Raw genomic sequence first — 19826 nt, 5'->3', positions numbered from 1 at the left:
GGAGGCAGGCCCCTCTACCTGCTGAGCCATCTCACCAACCCTCCTTTGTAGTTCTTGAAGCTGTCTTTTGCTGTGACAGAGTCTCCTTCTAAAAATAATTTTTGAAGCTCTGTTGAGCTAGTCTAGATAGTAAAAGCGTGCTCATTGGATGTACATTTTCATGAGTGTTGGCATCTGCACACATCTGTGATACCATTAAGACAATGAATTTACTAAACAGATGTACTACTTTCTAAACTTGTGTGCTTCAGTGCTTTTATTTGTGGCTAGAATATGAACAAAAGATCTACCGTCTTTAACAAATAATTTACATGCTGTGTGTACGTCAGTTCTCTAGAGATGGTTCTTACTGCATAATTTAAACTTTATACCCACAAAGCCACAGTTCTCCACTTTTCCCTCTGACAACCAACATTCTATTCTGTTTCTCTAAGTCTGACTTTTGTAGACACATCATGGAAGTACAACCTTGTGTTGATCATTTGGTAACTGATATATTTTATTTTTCAATATGGATTCACCCAAGTAAATATGATAGGATTAGCTCCTATGAAGGCTGAACAGTAGGCCATTATGTGTGTGTGCATGTGTGTGCACATGCGTGCATGTGTGTATACTGATAGAGGATTATGTTAAATGATAATAAAAACCTCAATTCTGTTTACAGTGTACACACACACACACACACACACACACACACACACACACACCTGTTCTTTGCCCACACACCCATCAATACATATTTTGGTCTTCATACCTTGGCATTTTGAATCATTTGTAATAGATATTGAACAGTAGAGAATCCTGTACAGACCGTTTTTTCCTTTTAGATATATAGTGGTATCTTGAATTGAGGGACTATGTGATAATTATGTCTGAGTATTCCTGAGGCATCTCTACGTCATTTCCCACAGTGGATGCACAGTTCTCATTCCCACCTCTGCTGCATGAGGATTCTAATTTCATTACAGCTTCACACTTATTATCTGTTGCCTTTTTGGTACTAAAGCTATTTCAAGAACATCATGACTCATTGAAGTTTTGATCTTTTACCATGAACAGCAATGCTAAATATACTGAGTCTATTTTCAATCTTTATGTGTATGTACAATTTTACCAGTGGCCATTTATTGAAAAGTTTGTTCCTTTTCCAGTGATTTTTCTTAGTACCTTCGTAAAAAAAAAAATCAGGTTGCTGTTAATGTGAGTTTTCTAAACTTTCAATACTGTTCTATAGGCCTATAGTGTGTGTGTGTGTGTGTGTGTGTGTGTGTGTGTGTGTATGTGTATATGTGTGTGTATGTGTGTGTGTGTGTGTGTGTGTGTGTGTGTATGTGTATATGTGTGTGTGTGTCTGTGTGTGTGTATGTGTATATGTGTGTGTGTGTATGCGTGTGTGTGTGTGTGTGTATGTGTGTGTGTGTTTCAATTTTAACACCATGCTATTTTGATTACTATTATTTTGTTGTCTATTTTTGAAGTCAGTTATGAGTTCTTCCTCTTTGTTCTTTTTATTTAAGATTGCTTTGACTATTCAGGTTTTTTTTTTTTTTCTGGTTGCATACTCATTTTAGAGTCTTTTTCCTAGTTTTGTGAGGATGTCATTGACATTTAGAAAGGACTTGCATTGAGTCTAAAGATCATTTTTGTAGGACTAGACTATTTTTGTCACACACAAAGTCTTATTTTACATGTCAAACTTAAACTTGACAACAATTTTAATGTTTTCACTTAAGTTGAAAGGTACAGATTTGTTCCTATGGTATTATCAAAATAATAATGGTAGAGACTTGAGGAGGCTTGAGATTCACCAAAGCAAAGCAATGATTTTGTGCAGTTAGTCTATCACTCAGAATTGTCAAGCATTTGTCATCAATCTTATAAAATCACATGTTCAATTACGCTCTATAACGACTGTTAATGTCATGTGCAGGCAGTCCCAAATGTCGGTGATCTATACCTCTCATGTTTTGCAAATTTATATTAATTATATTTTTTGTGCATTGGTGTTTTGCCTGCACATATCTATGTGAGGGTGTCAGATCCCTTGCAACTGGAGTTGTAGACAGTTGTGAGCTGACATGTGGGTGCTGGGAATTGAACTCAGAGCTGCTGGAAGGGCAGCCAGTGTTCTTAACCACTGAGCCATCTCTTCAGCCCTGTGGGGGGTGGGGGGTTGGGGGGGGCTTAGTATCTTGAATTTCAATTTCAAACTCAGGTTCCTCTTGGTTGTCAAAGCTATCTCAGTCCATCCAGAGAGTTAGTATTTCCCGCTGTTATACACTTTTCACATTATTTAATAATATTTGTATTAATTGTTTGAGAATTTCTTACATATCCACCCCCAGCTCTTCCCATAGCCATTCTCTCTGCTTTCCCATCTGTTGTAGAATATTACTTTAAGATGTGTCACATTTGTTTAATGATGCAAAGATGTGTTGCATTCTCTTATGCTGCATTTGTTTAATTCTGTGAAGTTGTGTTACTTTGCCTGTCTCCCTTTTCCTATTGAATCCAGTCTATGTTGCCCAGGGGTCACATGATTGAAACAAAATGGCTCTTCCTGTCCCAGTCGTTACCAGTTGTCATCTAGTGTGAGGTGTTTTGTTTTTTGGACTGGAGCACAGGTCTTGCGCGTGTTGTTACAAGAGCTGTGAGTTCATGTGTGCAACTGCCCTGTTGTGCCTGAAACACACCATTTCCTCGATGGGATCCACCCCTGTGGCTCTTGTGTCATCTCCCGTCCCTCTGTCAGGAAGCTCCCTGCACCTTGGCAGAGGGATGTGACATGTGTGCTCCATTCAGGGCTGAGCACTCCATCATCTCCTCTTGTCTGCATATGGACCAGGTGAGGGTCTCTGGGTCCACTGTCATCAACTGATGAGGGTTGAGAGATGCTTGCTCTGTAGATGTAGCAACAAATCATCAGGAATCATTTGAATACTGTGTCCGTTTAGCACAATACTGCTTCTTCAAATCCATGAACATGGGATGCCTTGCTGTGTATGTGCCCTCTTCAAATATTTCATCAAAGTTATATACCATCACTCTTCCATCCCATTGGTTAACTCTTTCTGGGGCATTTTATTTTTTGTAGAGACCATAAAGAGGACTGCTTCTTGGATTGCCAATTAAGATAATCACCCTGTGTACAATAATGCTTTAGAATTTTCTATGTTGATTTCTATATTCTGAAAAAATTTTAAATTCATGTATTTCTCTTACCAGATTTTTTTAATTGAATCTTTTACTGCTATCTGTATATTCAATCATGTCATCTACAGTTAGTAGTAATTTGCTTTTTTTCTTTTTCAATTTGGATTATTTGAATTTTTTTCTTGTTTGATTTCTTTGGCTAGAACTTAAATACTTAATAAAAGTAATAACAAAAGTGGCCATCTTCATCTTGATCCAGTCCTTACAGAGAAAGCTTTCAAAATTTCCACAGTTAATACAATGCCCTCAGTTGGATCATTTACAGCAGACATTTTTCTATAGGCTAATCCATAATCTAAAAAGATTTTAGCCTCCCCTCCTTAAAGTACAGCCAGCATATTCTTTCTTCAGCTTGATATGGTACATATTTTTAGCCTAATAGTGAAATGTTTCACTAAAGCTTGCCTAGTGATTAGGCAAAACCAAAACTTATTATAAGCCACAGTCATCCTAGGGTCCCCCCTGCTAGGTAGCCTCCCTGGATCTGTGGGTTGCAGTCTGATTGTTCTTTGCTTTATATCTAGTATCCACTTATGAGTGAGTACATACCATGTTTGTCCTTCTGAGTCTGGGTTACCTCACTCAGGATGATATTTTCTAGTTCCATCCATTTGCCTGAAAATTTCATGATGTCATTGTTTTTCTCTGCTGAGTAGTACTCCACTGTGTATGTGTACCATATTTTCTTAATCCATTCTTCAGTTGATGGGCATCTAGGTTGTTTCTAGGTTCTGGGTTTTACAAATAATGCTGCTGTGAACATAGTTGAGCAGGTATCTTTGTGGTATGATTGAGCATTCCTTGGGTATATGCCCAAGAATGGTTTGGCTGGGCCTTGAGGTAGATCAATTCCCAATTTTCTCAGTTGGATTATTATATATAGCCCTATATGTGTCATGAGTATGCTGATGTGCGCTCTTTCTGTATCTTGTTTGTTCTGGTTTATGGTGCAGGATATGGAATTTTGGCCATGCCTTTTCTGTACTGACGGGTGTGATGAAGTATTTTCATCTGTCATTTGTGCTTTTTCCCAGTTATTGACTTAGGTATGTTGACCTATTCCTGTATCACTGTGATAAATCACATTTGATTCTAATGGACAGTCTTTTTAAATGTGTGGCTGGATATGCCTTGCCAGCACATTTCAGGATTATTGCACATTCAGAGTTTTGGCTGGTAGTGCCTTCCTCTCCACCTGTTTCTCACTGTTGTCTGCTTTGACTGTTGTGGTTATTCTCAGTTGGTAATACCTTTGGAAACAGTCTCCCCTCTTCAGTTTTTGGTATCATTTAAGAAGAATTTGCATGAACTTTGCAGATGTGTGGTAGGATGAAACAGTGAGGCATCTGGTCTGATACTTTCTTAAAGGGAAGAATATTATGATTTGGAAGTGAAATGTTCACCATAGGCATCATGAGGAAAAAAATAATTCTTCCCTTTAAATTTTCTTAGATATTTGTCATAATGAGGGGAAAATCTGACTAATGATATATTTTTAAAATATTTTATTTATGTGTGTGTGTGTGTGTGTACACGTGCATCCCATATGTGTACAATTTACAGGAGTTGGTTCCCTCTTCCCAATATTTAGGGCTAGGGAATTGAACTCTGGTTGCCAATACCCTAACCTGCTAAGTCTTACTCCCTAATACAGACACTAAAAGTTTTAAATTTATTTTTATTATATTTTTATAGTGTGTGTGTGCGTGCGTGCGTGCGTGCGTGTGTGTGTGTGTGTGTGTGTGTGTGTGTGTCTGTGTGTGTGTCTGTGTCTGTGTCTGTGTTTGTATGTGGTATGAAGGCATGTATGCCACACCACACATCAGAGATCCACTTGGAGAGTTGGTTCTGTTCTTCTGTCTTTACGTGGGTTCCAAAGACTGAGTTTGGATGAGGTCTGCACAGGAAATGCTTTATCTGCAGAGCCGTCCCATTGGTCTCAGTATTTTTTATTACTGAATCTATTTGTTGTTATCATTCTATTCAGGGTTCTTAATTGCATCAAGATTTAATCTTGGTAAGATGTGCATGTCTAGGAATTTGGAAATTTCTTATAAGATATTAAATTTATGATATATCATTCCCTGTGATCTGTAATGATCTGTCTGTCATCCACTGCATCTGATCTAACTGGATTGAGGCCATCTTTGTTGTTCCTTTCAAAGTGCTAGAGAGCCAGTCCAAGACTCCTGCGTGGCAGGCAGTCAGCATCTCTCAGTCAGTCATACCCCAGCTGCCATTTTGTTTGAATATCTTCCTTCTTCTTGGTCTAGATATGGGTTTGTTACTTTGGGGACTGGGAAGCAACAGAGCACAGTGAAAACTAGGGCACCAGGAAATTTGAACCAAACCCTAACACAACAGCAACTTAGGCTCAGTGAAGTGGGATATAACGACAGCAAAAACTGAGAATACCACAGCACACTTGTGGCAAGGGCTTGGCAAGCAGTTGACCAGTGGTTCCACTCCCCAGGAAAGAGGATTGCACCAGCCACTCAGGCTCTGGTCAGTAGGTACAGATCTCAAGAGGTGGGAGTCTCCTTCCTGGTTTCCTTGTGGGACAGATGTTGTGACAGTTGAGGCATTTGTAGATCCAGATGTTCTGCTGGCATAGTTTTCTTTCTCAAAGACAGGGACAACCATGCTAGTGGGCCTGCCACAAGGGTGTGTGGCTATCCTGCAGGCTCTGAGAGCAGGCCACACTTACAGAGTCGTTTTGGACTCACAAAGATGCTGCATGTCAGGGCACCAGGGCTATAATGAGACAGCTGTGCAGGTGACTCTGGGGCCCGTCACAGCACTGGAGGATGCTCCATTCAAAATGATGGTGGTATTTGCCACAGCATTGGGGCCCTCTGGGATCTTCTTTATCCTTTTCTAATTGAAAGAAGTTCCTATTGGTTCCAGGTTGGTTCCAACTGGGGCATGAGGTAACAGAAGCAAAGTGTGCTCCCCTCAGCTCATCCTGGGCTACACCAAGAGTTCACATCTTCCTTCCTACATCCCAACACTTCTGAGACGATCAAAATGTGGCTATGTATTCATTGTCATGTTCCTTTTTAGTGGTATGCATGAGTGCTAGGAGCATCATATAGACAATCATCTTTCTTCAAATTTCCGCTCCTTTAGACTGCCTTTGATTTTCTTTATTACCACAGTGAACATTCATGGAAAGTCCTCTGTGGCCTGCTTTAAGAGATGATTGAACTCCACAGCCTCCTGCCTAGGTCTATGCCACTACACCTGGTGACAGTTTTATTTCCTATTTTTTAATCTAGAGATTGGAAATATTTTGGCTTTTGATTTCACTTTCTTGAATTGTTACTGATCTGAGTAATCCCTTCTAGAACTAGTTTGAATAAAGGTGGGACTGAGAATTTCTTGGCATGGTCCAGTACTCAGAAGAAAAGGACGATCTTTCAAGATCATGTATAAAATCGGCTGTGGGGTTATTTTCTCTCCTTCCAGAAAATGCTCCTTTAAAGTTAAGGAAGATCTACTGGATCCATATGTTCCTGGGAGAGTTTATCATGAATTGTGTTGAATTTTACTAAATGTATTTTCTATACCAATCTTTCTTTGGTACCTGTTCATATAAACTGATGATGTTCATTGTGTTTTCAAATGATGAACCACCTGTGCACCCCCGAAGTGAACTCCACTTTGTCATGGTGTGTGATCATGTTTATAAAGTGTGAGTTCTGTTGGCGAATGTTTAGTTAAGGAAGTGTGTAGATGTATCCTGCTTGTTAAATAAGAAACACAGAGCCAGTTGCAGAGTTAAAAACCACGAGGTCAGAGCCAAAGCAGAAAACCTTACCCTTCACTGCTTCTGCGGTTCCTCCTCTCCGCAAGAGACCTACTTCTGTGCGTCCTGTCTATTTAAAGACTTTCTGTTCTCCTCCCTCATTGGTTGTAACCCAGCCACATGACCTCCTCGTCACTGCCTGTTTGTACAGACCTCCAGGTCTTCTATGGTTGGTATTGAAATTAAAGGCGTGTGTCTGCTATGCTGGCTGTGTCCTTGAACACACAGAGATCCGCCTAGCTCTGCCTCCCAAGTGCTGGGATTAAGGGCGTGCCCCACTACTGCTCGGCTTCTGCTCTGGCTTGCTCTGACCTCAAGGCAACTTTATTGACATACAAATAAAATCACATTTCAATACAAATAAAATATCACTATATTTCCCCTTTTCTATTTTAATAAAAAGAAAAAAAGGAAAAAGTTATAACTAATATAAGAAAAACTATATACAAAAGTACAATAACTATATATACCATATATACAAACAATAAATACCTAAACAATGTCTAGTCCATTTGTAATTGACAAATTCAGAGAAAATAATTCCATTATCTATCCTATTTTGGTAAGTCCAGAATGTACCTGATTCACTTTTTATCCTAACTTATATAGCTAACGGAACTGTCTTATAACGTCTTTCAAATTTATACACTTACAGCTCTTAGTGAGTTTTTCTGAAATCCTTAACAAAGATAATTATAACTATAACTAACTGATCTTCAACTCCCTCAGAGACCCAAGAAGGAAATAATACTACCTAATAAAAAATAAAAACAAGAAGTACATGCAAGCAGCTTCAAAAAAAAAATGTGAGTTGACAGAAACAGCCAGCTACCTGGACAGTCACCTGAGGTTTCTCCACAGTGTTGGGGCATCATCTTCAGCCTACAGGCTTAGCGTTTCTGACAGACTCTTTTGTGAACTAAGATGTATACAAGGTCAACAGTTTGACCTCACATTTGGTGAGAGCAGTCCATGTACCAGAAACACCTGAATTCCATTAGTGTCATGTCATGATTCAGGATTTTAAATTCTGGAAATTATTGATGTCTTTTCAATTCAGCTGTCCATTTTTCTTGGCTGTGTATATGTGGCTTCATCTTGGCATCCTGTTCTTCTCCACATCTCTCTATTAAACGCCATTCTACTATTGAGAGAGGTGAGCTTAGTTATTCCTCAAGAATAACTGTTTCATCTGCTGTTCCATTGCACATCAGAAGCCATTGGCCCACTCCCTGTTCAGCTGCCTTCAAAGAAAAGGACATGGTACCTTTTACAGATTGCAAAGGTCATTCACTTCAGGGATGGTGCCATATTGTCCTGGCTTCAGAAGATGCCTTTTGTTAAAGCCACAACCACACTTGTTTTGGCAAGAATTGGTAGTCCTTGGTTTCATGTCCTGTCTGTCCTGTTTGTCAGCAGTTGATTCAAGGATACTTTGTTGTCCAGTGGCTGACTTTTGCAACAATGAAAGTTAGTTCCATATGCAGTTTCTTCAATGCCCATATTTTCTCTGAAGTAGATTGGTACTGCCAGGAGCCGTCATGTCTCATAGTCATAGCAAAAAAGAAAAATTCTTAAGTTATTAAAACATTTTAAATGCCATATTCTGTAGATCTCTGAAGGGTTTGAAGATGACCTGTCTATCTAAAATATATCTGTTTGATCTTGACAACACACCTAATATGACTACAAGTTCAATTGTAATGTCTAACCACTAATTTTCATTTCTATATATCCTAATAGTTGGTAATACTAACATTCAAGGATTAGCAAATTACAATTACATTGTTAAATGAATGGTATAAATACAATATCTTGAACAAGATTAGAAATACGTATATGGTATATTCTAACAATCTCAATCTCAATAATAATAATTTGTATACAATATAAAACAATCCAATTGAATGTAAAATATTTAAAACTAGTAATTGTCTTTTTTTTTTTTTTTTTAACAAGCACCTTTTGCCTAGCCCTTTACCTAACCCTTAACAACAACTTGTAACCAACCCTCCTAAACAATGAAAACTATCCCAGACCCAATACCCATAAAAAGACCAAAAAACCACCCACCCCACACCACCCCTTTGGGAATGTGGGCGTCGAATTCTTAAAATTGCTTCCTGCTGGGTATGGGCGAAGTTATCTTTATTCTGAAAAGAAAAATTTTGGGTTAATTGACAAATTCTAGGAAAGATAACTATATTCTTTGTTATCCATAATGCCAAAGTTCAGGGTTTATCTCAAGTCCTTGTTCAAGCAGTCTTTGAAACTGGATCATCTCAGCTAGCCATCTCAGAATTGCTCTAAGCACTTTGTAGTCCAAAGCTGATCTGTAGATGATGTTTGTCAGCTTAGTGATATTATTTTCCACGTGGAATTGTCGTTGTGGGGCCCCATCTTCTTCCTGGAGATTTCATTTGATGTTAGGCCTGGCCGTGATTTCCTGCAGAAAACTGAAAAGAGACTCGAACACAAAGACATGTATAGGCAGCTAATCGAAGCCTTTTCTCTAAATTAATTAGTACTCATATGACCATTATTATCTCAACAAAGTTTAAAATATATATATATCTTGTGAATTCTGATATAAAATTCATACTTTAAGAAAAGTTTAAAGAATCAGAATAGAGTCAAAGAATTGAGATTAGTAATAGAATAGTCCCTTAATTAATTTGGTTTTTCTCCTGTCCCATGTCAGAAGATGGCTCTTTCTTCTGGTATGATACAGGGAGTTTTCATTTTCTTTTTAACAACATGCTTGAGTTTAAAGGAGGAGAGAGCCATTCTCCAACTCCAAAATCAGCTTGAAGCTTTAATTGAACTGGGACTACAAGAAGACTAAGAGTATTAATTTCTTAGAGAAGAGCAGAAACAAACATTTAGAAAGATTTATGAAATTTTGTAGATGATATACCAATAGGCCATTTTACTCTTTTTCCTGGGACAGATGATTTGTCCTTTTTCTTCAGTTGTCTCATTTGTCCAGTGTTCTTCAGATTCCTTAGCCTTCATTCTCCTAAAAGACAAAAACAAAAACCCTTCCCCAAGACTAATTTTGGGGAGGTCCCCTTTTGGCAAGTTACATCTGATTAAATGAAAAGGCATGTATTAATGGTATAAGTGAGTTTAAACTGGATGGTCATGTTGGTTGATGAACTATCACCTCTTCTAATTAAGAGGTCTCTCTTGTTCAAATCGAACCTTTATCAGTTTTGATGGTACCCACAGCTTATCTTCTCCTGCAGAAACAAAAGCAAAACCTCGTCCCCAACGTAACACATGCCCTGGTTTCCATTCTGAGGTCAGCACATCCTTGAAGTATATAGGCTGATTTAATTCTGTTGTTTTTTCTATTAACCAATGTCTCTCTGCAGCTGTTGTTCCTTTCTCATTAGCATTGAGAAAATTCAAAGTTAATAGAGCATTGTGCAGTCTATTTCTGGGGGTTTTTGTTACCCCTTTTTGTTTATTTATCATGTCCTTTAGAGTTCTGTTGGATCTTTCTATAACTGCTTGGCCTGTAGGATTATGTGGTATACCTGTAATATGCTTTATATTATAATAAGCAAAAAACTGTTTCATTTTAATAGAGACATATGCTGGAGCATTGTCAGTTTTAATTTGTGCAGGTATACCCATGATGGCCATAACTTCTAGCAAATGAGTGATTACAGAATCAGCTTTTTCAGAACTCAAAGCAGTTGCCCATTGAAATCCTGAATAAGTATCAATAGTATGGTGTACATATTTCAATTTTCCAAATTCTGCAAAGTGAAACACATCCATCTGCCAGATTTCATTCCTCTGAGTACCCTTTGGGTTACATCCTGCTGGTAATGGTGTCTGATTGTAGAAGGAACAAGTAGGACATTTCTTTACAATTTCCTTGGCTTGTTGCCAGGTTATGGAAAAATCCTTTTTTAAACCTTTACTATTGACATGATGTTTCTTATGAAATTCTGAGGCCTCCAGCACATTTCCTATCAATAATTTATCAATCTCATCATTACCTTGTGCTAGAGGGCCTGGCAGACCAGTATGGGATCGGATGTGAGTTATATATAAAGGATGACTCCTTTCCCTGATTGTATCTTGTAATTGAATAAATAGTGAAGTTAATTCTGAAGCATCAGGGATAAATTCTGCAGTCTCAATATGTAATACCACTCTTTCAGCATACTGAGAGTCAGTAACTATATTGAGAGGTTCTGAAAAATCCATTAATACCAACAGAATAGCATACAATTCTGATTTTTGAACTGAATTATAAGGACTTTGAACCACTTTACTTAAATTTTCTGATTTGTAACCTGCCTTTCCTTGCTTGTTGGCATCTGTATAAAATGTCCGAACTCCAGATATGGGTTTTTCACGTACAATTCGAGGCAAGATCCAATCAGCTCTCTTTATAAGATCAATTCTATTGCTTTTAGGATATTTGCTGTTAATTTCTCCCAAAAAATTACTGCAAGCTCTTTGCCAAGGTTCACTTTCTGCCCATAATTTTTCAATGTCCTCTTTAGTTAAAGGTACAACAATTTCTGCTGGGTCTATTCCTGCTAATTGACGAAGTCTCAATTTTCCTTTCAAAATTAAGTCAGAGATTTTTTCCACATAAGTTTTTAATTTTTTATTTGGTTTATTTGGTAAAAATATCCATTCTAATATAATATCTTCTCTCTGCATTAATATTCCTGTAGGAGAATGCCTAGAAGGTAAAATAACCAAAATGCAATCCAGCTTTGGATCAATACGATCTACATGTCCTTCATGTACTTTTTTTTCTACCAAGGCCAATTCTTTCTCAGCTTCAGGTGATAATTCTCTTGGACTATTTAAGTCCTTGTCACCTTCTAAGGTTTTGAACAAATTATTCAGTTCATCATTTTTTACCCCAACAATAGTTCGTAGATGAGAAATGTCCCCAAATAATCTTTGAAAGTCATTAAGAGTCTGTAGGCGATCTCTCCTAATTTGTACCTTTTGAGGTCTAATTTTTTGTAGCTCTATTTTATATCCTAAATAATTAATAGAATCTCCTCTTTGTATCTTTTCAGGAGCAATTTGTAATCCCCAGCCAGGCAATATTTTCTTTACTTCTTCAAACATTCTTTCTAAAGTATCTGCACTTGAGTCAGCTAGTAAAATATCATCCATATAATGATAAATTATAGATTTAGGAAATTTTTTACGTATCACTTCTAAGGGCTGTTGTACAAAATATTGGCACAGGGTTGGACTATTCAACATTCCCTGTGGGAGGACTCTCCATTGAAATCTTCTAACCGGTTGAGAATTATTGTAAGTAGGCACTGTGAAAGCAAATCTTTCTCTGTCTTTTTCTTGTAGGGGTATTGAAAAGAAACAGTCTTTTAAATCAATAACTATGAGAGGCCATCCTTTAGGTAACAGAGTAGGCAAAGGAATTCCAGATTGTAGAGAGCCCATTGGCTGAATTACTTTGTTAATCGCTCTAAGGTCTGTTACCATTCTCCATTTACCAGATTTCTTTTTAATAACAAATACAGGAGAATTCCATGGGCTAGTAGATTCTTCAATATGCTGAGCATTTAACTGTTCTTCTACCAGCTCTTCTAAAGCCTGGAGTTTCTCTGTTGTTAAAGGCCATTGTTGAACCCATACAGGCTTGTCTGTTCACCATTTTAAAGGTAGAGCTGTTGGTGTCTTTGGAAGATCATCAGTTTGTGTGCCCTGTTCTTGTATAATATGGATGGCTGGTGACCACTCATTAGAATAATACCTTCTAATATTTCTCTCAGAAACATGTGCTAGTTTATGATTTGTTTCTGAGGTTGGAGGGATGTTAATCTGAGTATTCCATTGTTGTAACAGGTCTCGACCCCACAGGTTCATGGCTATGTTAGCCACATATGGTTTTAATCTGCCTCTCTGTCCTTCTGGGCCTATACATTCGAGCCATCTTGCACTCTGTTTAACTTGAGATAATGTTCCAATTCCTAACAGTTGAACATTTACCTCCTGAAGAGGCCAAGATGGATGCCAAAATTCTGGTGCAATTATGGTAACATCAGCACCTGTGTCTACCAGACCAGACAACAAAACACCATTTATTTTTATTGTTAATTGTGGTCTTTGTTCATTTATAGAAGTTTGCCAAAAAATTTTCTTTATGGTCTCTCCTGAATTTTCTGTTCTCTCTGTCTCAGTTGTTCCATTACTCTGAGTAGCCTGGTTTATTCCAATAGGCATTTGGTCATTTAACTGCTCTGAGTAGGGGCCTCCTCTACGATTGCAGGAAAAGTCTGAACTGGATTCACTGTAGGGGCCTGCCTGAGGCCCCTCTGGGAGTTTCCCAAAGACTGAGGCAAAGTATTACCTTGTCTGTCCCTTGTTGATCTACATTCATTGGTCCAATGTCTTCCCTTACCACACCTTCTACATACTCCTGAAGGAAGGGGTATTCTGTTGCCATTGTTCCTTGAAGAAACATTGTTTCTAGAAGTGCCCTGTTTACAGTCCCTTTTCAAATGCCCTTGCTTTCCACATCCAAAACATCTAACATTCCTCAAACCTCTTGAAATTGCTTCTCCTACCCACATATTATCATGATCATGAGCCTCAACATTAACCGTGTCTCTAATCCAATCTTCCAGGGGTGCAGATCTCGCCTTTAACGGCCTGATTATTCTCTTGCATGCTTCATTTGCATTCTCAAAAGCCAAAGATTCAATTATTATCTGGCTAGCTTCTGAATTTGGGACCATTCTCTTTACTGCTGAAGTCAATCTTTGTAAGAAATCTGTGAAAGATTCTTTTGGGCCCTGTATAACCTTTGTAAATGACTCTGTTTTCTTCCCTGGTTCCTCAACTCTGTCCCATGCATTCATGGCTGCCATACGACATAGAATTAGAGTTTGCATATCATATAAACATTGTGTTTGTACTGCAGCATATTGGCCTTCTCCAACAAGCTGATCCTGGAAGATTTGTATACCTCTATCACTACATTGTTTTGCTATGGTTTTAGCTTCCTGTTTGAACCACATTTGCCACTGGAGCTGCTGTCCGGGTTCTAGAACCGCCTGTGCCAGCTCCCGCCAGTCCTGTGGTATAATTCTATTATAAGTCGACCAGGAGTTTAACATTTGTTTTACATATGGAGAATGCATGCCATAAGATACTATTGCCTCCTTAAACCTTCGTAAGTCTAACATTTCAACTGGAGTCCAAATATTTTGTGTAGTCATTTGACCAGGCTGCTGTTGTATGGCTACCGGATAAATTAAGGGTGATTGTGTGAAAACAGGCTTTCTTTCTGTAACCTTATAATCCAATCCTGAAACAACTTCACTGTTAATTTCTTCTGTCTGAATCTGAATTTCTCTATAATTCATTTTAACAGGTTTAACAAGTTTTTCTAAAATTTTTATCCTGGCACTTAAATTGACTGTCTTTTTAAATTGTAAAATAAGGATAAGAAGAATAATAATGTACATAATTCGATCAACATTAATCTTCTCATATAGTTGTTCCATTACCATACTGCCTAAAATTTCAAACAAAGCCCAATTTTCTTCCAATGTACACATAAAACCCATTTTTTTTTTAATGTGGAAAAAAAATCTCTTTTAAATAGTTTCCTTTAAAATATCTGATATAAATGACTTACCAATTCTGCGCAGAACAGTAGAAATCTGAGGGAATTTCCAAACAGCTACCTAGCGTCCGAGGTGGGAATCCAGAGAGAGAGAGAGAAAGCAAGAAAGCGTAGCCAAGTTCTGGCTAAAATCTTGAATCCAGCCGCTTCAATGTTCTGGTCTGAGCGGAGTCGAGCCTGGGCTCTGGCTTCCTTAAGCTCCGACCGACCACGTGCGCTGGCGTTTCAGCCAAAAGCAGCCTATCTGCAGTTGCGTGTAGCTCCTGCAATTTAGCGGTAGCTCCCGCAGGCCTGAGTTGTTTGTAGCACTGGCTTTTTAAGCAAGTAACTCCAGCCGCAGCGCCTGAGTCCTAAGCTGAGCTAGGCCTGGGTTAGACCAGGGCTAAGCCGGAGCTAGGGAGGCAGGCCCGCCCAGGCGGGAAGCCGGACCCACTGCCAAGGCAAGCGGTTTTTTAGTGAATTCTTGCCACGTTGGGCGCCAATTGTAGATGTATCCTGCTTGTTAAATAAGAAACACAGAGCCAGTTGCAGAGTTAAAAACCACGAGGTCAGAGCCAAAGCAGAAAACCTTACCCTTCACTGCTTCTGCGGTTCCTCCTCTCCGCAAGAGACCTACTTCTGTGCGTCCTGTCTATTTAAAGACTTTCTGTTCTCCTCCCTCATTGGTTGTAACCCAGCCACATGACCTCCTCGTCACTGCCTGTTTGTACAGACCTCCAGGTCTTCTATGGTTGGTATTGAAATTAAAGGCGTGTGTCTGCTATGCTGGCTGTGTCCTTGAACACACAGAGATCCGCCTAGCTCTGCCTCCCAAGTGCTGGGATTAAGGGCGTGCCCCACTACTGCTCGGCTTCTGCTCTGGCTTGCTCTGACCTCAAGGCAACTTTATTGACATACAAATAAAATCACATTTCAATACAAATAAAATATCACTATAGAAGTGTGTATGTGGTGTGTGTGTGTGTGTGTGTGTGTGTGTGCGCGCGCACGCTCGCGCGCGTAGGACATTGGCACATGCAGCTTTTATTTAGTCCAGGCTTTGGCCTGGGTATTAGGATAACAGTATTCTCATAAGATGAATGGGAGAGTGTTCACTCATCTTTTGTAAACATTTTGTGTTACTTCTTACAATTTTGATACAGTTTTCTAGTAAAACTATTCAGTGTTTGTCTTTAATCACCATTCAATTTCCATAATAGGGTTAAAGTTCTTGAAACTGTCTATTCTATATTGATCGAGTTGCGCCATTGATGTAGCATTAATTAATTTAATTTCAACTGTAGTTATTCATGCAAATCATAGGTACTGCTGTCTGTTTGCCCTTTGATATCTGTGGCATGTGTATCAGCATCACTGATTTCATTCTGATGCTAGTAATCAGTGTGTTCATTAATTTGATTAGTTAGATTTGATGGGGAATACATAATCAGAAGATGCAGGAAAAAACGAAATCATTTTATTGCTTTTGTCATTTCAAATTTTATGGACTTCTCTTCACCTTTCACTTCCTATTTTCTTGAGGCTTGTTGAGCTCTGATTTTTAACCATTTCCATGCTGTCTTCCCATCAGAGTATACCCTTCAAGTCTCTTCTGGCCAGAGAACATCCTGTCTTCAGTGCAGGTGTCAACCCATTGGTGCCACACATTCTGCCAGCTTGGACAGATATATAATGACACATATGTACACTAAATTCTCTTGTGCTCCATACACACACACACACACACACACACACACACACACACAACCCCGATGGCCACATCCCATTCTAGTTTTTGTAGTTTTGACTTTTCTTGAATGTGTTACAATCATATTGGTGCCATATATAGACTATGTATAGGTGCTTTCTTTCACTTAAGAATACGTATTCAAGATTCTATCCTGCCCTCCAGTGGCATAATTGCTCCATTTTTTCTATTGCTAAGTAATGTTGCATTGTTTAGATGGACCACAGTTTGCTAATTAGTTAAGTTTCTGAAGTGCACTCTGGTTGCTTCCAAGTTTTTGGTTATTGTAAATAAAGCAACAAGCAGTGTTATTGGGCTGGTATAAAATGTTTGTTTTTATAGGTAAATAGCAAGGGTAGTGTGGTGGTTTGAAAGAAAATTGCCCCCAAAGGAAGTGGCACTATTAAGAAGTGTGGCCCTGTTGGAGGAAGTGTGTCACTCTGGGGGTGGGCTTTGAGGTCTCTTTTGCTCAAACTCAAACTGAGTGTGAGGCCAGCCTGGTCTACAGAGCAAGTACTAGAACATCCAAGCTTAGGCAGTGAAGGAAATCATGGAAAACAGAAAGTTGGTGACGATGTAATTGACTGAGAGGGCCACGTTCCAGTTCTGGCAAGTGGCAGAACTTGGTAGAGTTAAGGATAGTATAAACAGGTTATGGAAATTAACTCTGCACCTAAGGAATGCTGCTGTGATTAGGCATGAGTCAGGGGTGTCCCTGAATGGAGGCTTAGTGGAGAGGCCATTGTGTGAAGTTGTAAAGTTGAAGCCCGGATTGCCTTGGAGAACCCAAGATGTAGGAGATGGCAGAGTCATAGGATACCTGCCGAGGGGAGCTGCTAACTGGGTGTGGAACCAGCCCAAAAGAAAAAAAGTATGTTGCAGTCAACAAAGCTGAACAGAGCTGGAGAGCTGAAAAGGGTTTCATTGAAAAGTTTTGAGTTTGCCCAACTGGCTTTTGGTCTTGCTTTGGTCCAGTATTTCCTCACTATGCTCCTTTCCTGTTGTTTTGGAATGATAATGTATATCTTGTGTCATTGTATGTTGGAAGTATGTGATCTGCTTTTTTATTTTGATTTTTTTGCTGGGGGATTACAGTTAAGAGATTGCCATGCTTCTCAGAAAAGACTTTGGACTCTGGACTTTAAAACAAGTTTGAGACTGTTCTAGACTATGGGGACTTGAAGTTGGACTGAATGCACTTTTGCATTATGATAGGACTATAAGTCCTTGGGGGCCAAGGAGTGGAATGTGGTGGTTTGAAAGGAAATGGCCCCCAAAGGGAGTGGCACTGTTAGGAGGTGTGGCCTTGTTGGAGGAAGTACGTACTGTGGGGGTGGGCTTTAGGGTCTCTTTAGCTCAAGCTTCCCTCAGTGTGACTATCAGTTGACTTCCTGTTGCCTGCAAGATGTAGCACTCTCAGCTCCAGCACCACGTCTGCCTGCATGCCACCATGCTCCTCACCATGATGATGATGATGGACTAAACTTCTGAAACTGTAAGCAAGCAACAGAAATTAAAAGTTTTCTTTAGAAGAGTTGCCGTGGTCATGGTGTCTCTAACTAGGGCCAGTGAGATGATGATACATTTTTTTGTGTGTGTGAAAATATTGCTTATATTCTAAGAGACTGGAACTTTTGCTGGGCCCAGTTTATCATATACTCTGAGGTCACTTAAGGATTAGCCTGCTACCCTATTGTGTACTCAGCCTGTTCCTTTATTTAACCCACCTTTAAGAAAACAGTGTAACAATTATCCTTACTTGCCTTGGATTTCCCATGAAATCAGCTTTTACACTCTAAATTAATGCATGGGTGTAATCTCTGCCTTTGACTGAGAGCAGTGTGTGTGTGTGTGTGTGTGTGTGTGTGTGTGTGTGTGTACAATCTATAGGTCTAAAGCAATCTTATACAACAAATGTCCACCATTGATGCTGGAAACAGTATAAGGATGTTGCTTTATGATGGTATGTTTACAGTACTGTTTGTTACCTGAGTTAGTTGGAGTCAGTAACTTAATCCCATGTAAAACTCTTAAAAGATTTCTGTAAAATACCTCTCATTCCTTCCCCAGGCTACGTTTTTCTGTGTTGTTTATTTATAGCATTAATGCAGCTATTTGCTGTATTTGTCCTATTTGCTGTTTTAAAAAAAAAATGATTAACACAACACACATGCATACAGAAGCATTCTTCCATGGGACGGGGGCATAATACATCCACATACACTCTCACACCTGAGGCTCGGAGAACATTGCAGAAGAGGGGGCGGAAAGACTGTGAGAGCCAGAGGATGAGGAATTTAAGGGGCTCTTAAGTGACGTATTATTATTAACTCAGTTGTAAGGTCCAGCAAAATTGCCAGTGTCTTCCAGCGTAAGAAATATTTTCACAAGATCTATCACCGCAGTCTTGATTTTTTTTAATTTATTCTAGAACAGTGTGTTGGATGTGATGTAGTGCTTTGCAGGGGCCATAGGGAGTGCTGGTATCAGCTTTGCCCCAGATCTGGGTTATGAGCCCCAGATCTGCAGCTCTGTGGTCTTGAATGTCCTGGGTATGTCTCGGCATCAGCAACACTGCCTGTGTCTCCTACAAAGTTCACAAGTTCTGCCAGTCTAGCTTATAAGAGAGTTGCTGGGTTGGTGTCTGCATCTGTAAAGTGCACAGCAGCTCTGCAATCGCCCCCCCCCCACCCAGTTTGCTTGGTTTTGTGTTACATGGAGGAGGAGGAGGAGGAACACTGTGGTTGCTCAGTTCCTGATATTTGGAGCCCCACCCCTGGGCTGTGGTATTGTTCGGGGCTTCTGTGTAGCCTCTTAGGTTTTTTTTTTTTTTTTTTTTCCCTCACCCCTTTGTAGTTTTACATGTTGAGAGTTGAGATATGAATAATGAAACATGCATGTATTTATAAATTGTTATTAGTTCATTATGTTTGGTATATAATATAAACCCTCAACCATTCCTTATTTATTTTTATTAGAAATGTATATTTTCTAGATAAAAGAAATTGATAGAATATTAGTAATTCTAAAATTATGTTTTTCAAAATATATTCCTTTTTAAACATTTCAATCAACACACTAAATCACAATCTTCCAAACTCAACCAACCCTAAAATCTTACTAATTAGTGCAATAAAGAATATGTTCGTTTTTAATGTGCTGAGATACTTTTACTAACTTGAGTGAACAACAGTGTCTTCCATTGCATATGTCTGCATTACTAAATCATCTATCAATTTGCTCTATTTTAGGTGACTTATGTCATTACAATTGATGGGAAACCCCACTCTCTGCATCTCAGGAACTAGTAAGATGTATTTTTTTCTTTTGCAAAAAGTAAATGTCTGTGCCAGTTTTTGCTCTTTTAAAGTTTATGTGCAGTATTTAAATTCAGTAGTGCAGTATAATGGTCAATCAACTTTTCAGTTAAGGAT

At 39.0% G+C, this 19826-nt stretch overlaps 1 protein-coding gene across 1 annotated transcript in view; it reads left to right on the top strand.

Annotated features, from left to right (window-relative positions):
• Window positions 1-19826, top strand: part of LOC118597609 (disintegrin and metalloproteinase domain-containing protein 18-like) — an 85859-nt gene that overhangs the window by 1265 nt on the left and 64768 nt on the right. The window contains exon 3 of the mRNA XM_036209196.1: window positions 19644-19699. Coding sequence (XP_036065089.1) covers window positions 19644-19699 — 56 coding nt within the window. The remainder of the gene's footprint in view (window positions 1-19643; window positions 19700-19826) is intronic.

This window comes from Onychomys torridus, chromosome 17 (genome assembly GCF_903995425.1).
Source record: "Onychomys torridus chromosome 17, mOncTor1.1, whole genome shotgun sequence".
NCBI lineage: Eukaryota > Metazoa > Chordata > Mammalia > Rodentia > Cricetidae > Onychomys > Onychomys torridus.
The sequence above is the reverse complement of the archived record's forward strand: the minus strand, read 5'-3'. Positions and strand labels throughout refer to the sequence as shown.